The sequence below is a fragment of the Dunckerocampus dactyliophorus genome, chromosome 3, assembly GCF_027744805.1.
Source record: "Dunckerocampus dactyliophorus isolate RoL2022-P2 chromosome 3, RoL_Ddac_1.1, whole genome shotgun sequence".
Taxonomy (NCBI): domain Eukaryota; kingdom Metazoa; phylum Chordata; class Actinopteri; order Syngnathiformes; family Syngnathidae; genus Dunckerocampus; species Dunckerocampus dactyliophorus.
Window position 1 is genome coordinate 24,473,782 of NC_072821.1, and position 6,288 is coordinate 24,480,069.

Genomic DNA, 6,288 nt, shown 5'->3' on the forward strand with positions numbered 1-6,288 from the left:
CAAATAAACCAAAACTTAACAGTGTGTCACTTCAATTTGAAAGCATTTTGGATGAGTCCAACCCTAAGTCGTCCAAATAAACAGTCAGTGGGAAAGCTGGTGGTCTGCATCATCTGCATTTTCCACTGGAAAGATCTGCTCATGTGAATGGGCTTATGAGTTTGCACTGATGTGTTTTAGATATAAGATATCATCCTTCGACACAGAAAGTATGGTATTTCAGTATAGGGATGGAATGTTCTTCATGCAAATGTCAATTCGTCAAAAAAGACACAATTAGGATTAGAACCTGGTTCAGCACTTTCATGCTGTGGGGAGGACAACTATTTAAAATGCTTCCAACTCAACAGGCTCAACAGGTCACAAGACTTGTTATTTGATGCCAGCAAACAACTAAAAAAAAAACAAGTGCTCTCAAGAAAATGTGCTCACTTTACATTTCAGTTTCACTTCCAATGTCTTCTGAAAACAACTAAATCTTCAGGATTAAGGGAATAATAAAAGGGAAACAATAAAAAAAATAAATGAGTTATCTACAATGTAGTAGAGCAGGGGTGTCAAACTCGTGGGCCGAGACACTGCAGGTTTTCTTTCCAGCAGGTCACTAAAACAGGTGATTTTAATGATCAACACCTCCTTCAATTTGAAGGAAGGAGCTCATCAATTAAATCACCTGCTGGAGAAACTGGTTGAAGAGAAAACCTGCAGTGTCTTGGCCCTCCAGGGCACGAGTTTGACACATGTGTAGTAGAGTAAAAAGTATAGTATTTTCCCAAATAAACATAGGTAAACATGACATTAATTACAGCCGATTAATCAACTTTGAGATGTGACAACTTTCATGCGAAAGAACAGTGTTGAGTGAATTACTTTAAAAAAAAATTGTTATAGTTACCATTTACTTTCACAAAAAAGTTATTGAAATAGTAACAGAATTACTACTTCATAAAGGTAATTACAATAATCTCTCATTTATCTCGTTAACTCTCGTTAACCAGACCCGACCACGATAAGTGAATTTCCGCTAAGTAGGATTCCTTATTTATAAATGGAATATTTTCATAGAAAACCTATTTTTAACATTCTAGACATAAAAAAACACCCATTTAGTCACCTTTACACTCGTAATACCCAATATTGTAGACATAAGAGAAAATAAGCCATTGAATACACACAGTAAATAAGACTCATGCTTGTGTGTGTAACTATACTGCAAATGTTTTCCCTAGGGCCGTGCTCCCCAACCTTTTTAAATACACGGACCTGTTTGCATTCTGGCAGAGCAGTGTGTGTGCGTGTGCGTGTGACTGTAATGCTATTTATTTAAGTGTTGTGTATAAAATGCAATATATAACCGAGGGTCTTCTTAACTTATTAAGATGACCACTGATGCTGTGAAAGCCTAACAAAAAAGAAAGACTAGCAACAACACACTTCTGGGCTTAATATTAAAAGCGCTGCGCATTACATCTTGTCTGCCTGCACTGAACAAACGTCTCAGAAAAGTAGCTTCCAAGAACATCAAATTAAAAGCACAAATTGAATACAGACTCACCATTTGTACAAGCCTGGAGTTTGTTTTCCAGAGAGAAGACGATCACATTGTTTCTTGATGTGTGGGTAACAGCCAGTGCGCTAGCATGAATTAACTTGACATTGAAGAAATACAAACACCAGCACTCAACACACACATAGTAACGTCATCAAAGCTCACCTTTATCCAGCCACACCCAGCACCAGCATTTCAGAAAAATGATGAGGTGAAAGAAGAACGAGAAAAATATAAATCTGCGGCAGCATCGGAGGGACTTGCACTTTGTCTCGGAGCACACAACTATGGTGCGGTCAAGGATCGCTAGGAATAAACGCTCCGCAAAACATAATGAAACAAAATGACATAAACATGCAAAAATTATGGGCTTTCTAACAGTATTAACATTATTTTCCCAATAAAATGATAACTTTTATTTCCAAAATGTATATGCATTTACATAAAATTTGATGTAGTCTAACTATTTGAACTATTTAACTATTAAATATTTTTTTTTAAATGTGTCTTTTTTTATCATTGCTCTTGAAAGTTTTCCCTTGGGGACCCCTGCCCTAGGGGACCTGAAAGAGAGGCGAACAGGAAGTGACGTTTGCTTAAATATTCATTTTTTTATTACTCGTAATTGGCTGTATTCAACCACAAAACTAATTAATATATATTTGAAAAACCGTGAGAGAGTAAAGTTACAAAATTCGTAGCGCAAAGTGACGAGGGGTGACTGTAGTTACCAGGGACAGTAATTATTGCATCACTTTTTTGAAAAAAATTCAAATATCTGCCGTTTGCCTAAGAGAGCTTACAATATCAGTCCATAATGGAACGACCAGCTTGTGTTTTGTGTTGATGTTCGGATTTCCGACATCAATGAATGCACCTCATGTGTAATACGTGGAGAATGAGGAAGTGTTGTGTGTGTATGGAGCACAGAGATGGTCTGCAAATTGAAGATATAGTGGAATATTTCCATGCATTCTGGAACGGATTAATGACGCTAACCGAGGTTCCATTGTATACTGTGTTGGAACTGAGCAAGGCTGTTGTGTTAAGGTCAGAATAAAATTAAAAATGAGTGTCACACTCTGACTGGATGCTACAATAATAGCCACATTTCACTGTGGCGTTGTAATGTTTGAAATAGTAATTAATTAGATTACCTGTTGGTGTTTGCAACCGCGTTATGTTTAACACTGTTACTCCCAACACTGCGAATTAAGTCCTCATTTTTTAATTAAAAAAAAAAAAACACTCTGCTGACTGCAGGAGCTTTATCTTTGCTTAAGAGAGAAGCAATGACACGCAGCCTCCATGGCTGAACTAATTTCTTACACCAAAAAATAAATCAGATGTAATATTCGGGGGTTTAGGAACTTTTTAATGACGTCCATGATTCATACTGCTATCCCACAGTCATAGAAGTGTAGCTATTGTGTACCTATTCAAAAATACAGACATTCAGTCAATGAACGCCAATGGACAGGCACTTAAAACACATGTGTGAGGCTCCTGTTTAGAGTAGCAGCAGGCTGGCCAGACCACAGTGCTGCCTTCAAGTGACGACATGGGCTGTAATCTGAGAGGAGCTGGTGTATTATTAACAGGACTCCTCGCGCACCGCTGCAGCCATCCACATGTTGCGTTTGCGGCACCAACTAAAGTCGGAAGTTGAATGGTTTCCACTCAGAAGCCAGCTTTTACTCTAAAAGCATCGTGGAGCCTGCCAGGCACCACAGGAGGAGTATACTTCTACCACTTTTTACACCACTTTGGCTGGCTTGAGCACGTCGAGGACTGCCACATGAAAGTAAACTGGGCAGCTGTTTCAAATGTTTCCCTGCCGACTGAAGTAGTCACAAAAACGGACCCTTGTGTGTGGTGTGAAGTGGTCGTGTGAGTGCTTTTGGACAACATGATGGCTTTTCTGCACTTGCTACTGTGTGCGGGGATGTTACCGATGTATGGAGCCTACTATAGCGGACCTTTACAGCCAGAGATGTCTAACGGCACCTTTCACCACTACTTCGTGCCGGACGGCGACTACGAGGAGAACGACGACCCGGAGAAATGTCAACTGCTTTTCAGAATGACCGACGAGCGAAAGTGCGGTCCAGACGAGGACCAGGACTCGGTCATCCGGGACGATTTCACAATCATCAAGCGGCAGATTGAGGACTCTGCCCGGGTGTTGGAGGGGATAGGCAGAAGCATCTCATACGACTTGGACGGAGAGGATAGCTACGGGAAGTACCTGCGGAGAGAAACCACGCAGATCAGCGAGGCGTTCACAAACTCGGAGAAATCTCTGCTGGAGCTGGAGGTGAAGTTCAAGCAGAGCCAAGAGAGCGAGCTGAAAGAGGAGCACCGGCTCAGCGACGACTTCCTCAACATGATAGTCAACACTCGGGACGCCCTCAAGGAGACTTTGGACATTTCTTTGGGCCTGAAGGACAAACATGAGCTGCTCTCCCTCATCATCCGCAGCCACGGTACACGGCTCAGTAGACTGAAGAATGAATACATGAAATACTGACTACTAAGTAATCCCTACCTTCTACTTGGTTTATTTAGTTACTTAGTTACTTTTCTGAGCGTTAATAGGGGTTGTAAATCAATCCATCACTCACACACCATTATGACCACAACGCCCAAGTGCCCTCTACAAAGGTATGAGGCTCAGTTTTGACAATGTCTATATTATGGTATGGTTTATTTGTTTCAAACATGGCAAACAAGTAACATTCAGGAACATCACATGGCTACACTTACACAATTCCGCATGAAAAGTAGTAGGAAGAAGCAGATCTTATTTAATCCTGCCCCTTTCTACATATCTGTTATTGATAAATTATTCCCACCATATCTTTTACATGCGTATATTTAACTTCCTGTGTAAAGTGTCACCGTTTTCTAATTAAAGAGAAAAGAATAGAGCATGTTCAGTAATGAATAGATAGCTTATGCACGCATTAAATCATACTGAGAGTTGCCTCTATATTGATATATATCTATATATCTTATGTGACTAAACGCAGTAAACACAATGCAATGAGTCTCTTATGAGCTTCAAATGGACCCGGGCCGCACTTTGGACACCTTACAGGTGCGTCTAGGTGCTTTTTTTTCAGTAAATTGTAGTTTTACTCACCTTATGTGTCAGGTTTGAAACAGCTTACTTCCTCACAAAGTTCATATAAGTTTCATATAAGATTTTTTTTTATTATTCTATGGATGTTGTGCACTTTACATTATCATCATATAGAACTGATGCAAACTTCCACAATATCAATGCTGTCATAATTATAATAACCCAAAATATGTTTAAAATAATTGAAAGTCTGCTTGTTCCTGTTAAATTCAAGACTATTTAGCAGCAACGGTACCTGACTTTCATTACATATGTGGATATGCACCATGTTCAAATGGAATCATAAACTGCAATGTGTTTGGATTATGGAAGAAATAGTATAATGTTTCAAAAAAATATCAAACTTAAAGAAGTATTAGGCAGTTTGAGGGACAACCCCCCACCCTCCACTCCATCGCTCTTGATCAGTTGAGGAAATGGCTGCAAATTCGGCAATAGATATGTAAGTTTAACAAAACATAACAAAGCACAAAGGACATATGTGTTTTTCACACTTTGTATTTTGAAATGCATGGATAACATTGCCATAGTAATGTTTGGCCCTCTTGGCCACATCAGTACACCAAAACTACACATTTTCTTGTTGGATTGTCTTTTTTAAGGTCAGTGTGTTCAGTATTGTTTGTATTCCTGTTAAACTGCCGCTTCTTGAAGTATGGTCACAGAGTAACACCAAAATGTGCTGGACTCAGTGATCCTAAAACGTTACTCACTGGAGGACGTATTTTCAGGAACACAAGGTAAACAGATGGGAAGAATAAATTCTTATCTTCTGACATTCGGGGTGAATGTTTCCAGGGTATGACGGGATGTTTACATGCAGTATTGATACAGTTGTTGTTTTGCTTCATCGGCCAGCAGATGCTGCACGGTTCTTTACTGTTCTGGTGCTAAATGTTTAGCTCAAAGTGCTAGGCCGACAGAGGCAATACAAAATGCACAGTGTATTTTTGCAAGTACTACGTAAATACTGTGAGTGCCAGTAAATATATTACAGAAGACTTTAATGTGTATTCATTGTTCATGTAGAGTTTTGAAATAGAGCAGCATATATGTATTCTTTCAAGAGACAGATGTAACACATATATACTGTATGTATATATATATATATATAAAATATAGATAAAGACTGCTGGCAGCACTCGATAGTTTCAATGTCAAACACTCATTTGTGTGATAACACTTAACAGTCTGTGTTGTGTTTTCTCAAATAAAGAGATTGTGTTTGAAGGAGCTGTGATTGAAGATATTGGATGTTCTTTAGAAAATATGGCTGATTAGTCACTGCATTTCTTGTCATTTTTACTCATGAGTGGGAAGAAGCTGACGTTGCTCCTTTGACAGAGCCCACAGTGTGAGCGTACTCTAATCACAACTGTCCTGCCACGTGTTTTACAATGACAAAGTTCCCCTCCATGGTTGCTTTACAAGGTTTAGAGGTCTGCTTTAAATTAAACACACAGAGAGCCCCTCTAATTATGAGTGTTTTGGAGGAAGAAGCTGCTCATTGGAATTTAGGATGAGCCGAGATGGAAGGGTGTGACGGAACAGTGGGCCTTACAAACTTGTTTTTTTCCATTCCTCTTCTCCAGTG

General features: G+C 39.4%; 1 protein-coding gene across 1 annotated transcript; it reads left to right on the plus strand.

Moving 5' to 3' along the window:
• Positions 1 to 3,112: 3,112 nt before the first annotated feature.
• fibinb (fin bud initiation factor b) lies at positions 3,113 to 5,693 on the plus strand. The gene has a single exon (XM_054770747.1). The coding sequence runs from the start codon at positions 3,459 to 3,461 to the stop codon at positions 4,077 to 4,079; it is 621 nt and encodes a 206-aa protein (XP_054626722.1). The 5' UTR covers positions 3,113 to 3,458; the 3' UTR covers positions 4,080 to 5,693.
• Positions 5,694 to 6,288: the final 595 nt, after the last annotated feature.

What these genes read in the sequence shown, in the direction of transcription:
- fibinb (XM_054770747.1), top strand. Translation starts at nt 3,459, where the DNA reads ATGATGGCTTTTCTGCACTTGCTACTGTGTGCGGGGATGTTACCGATG.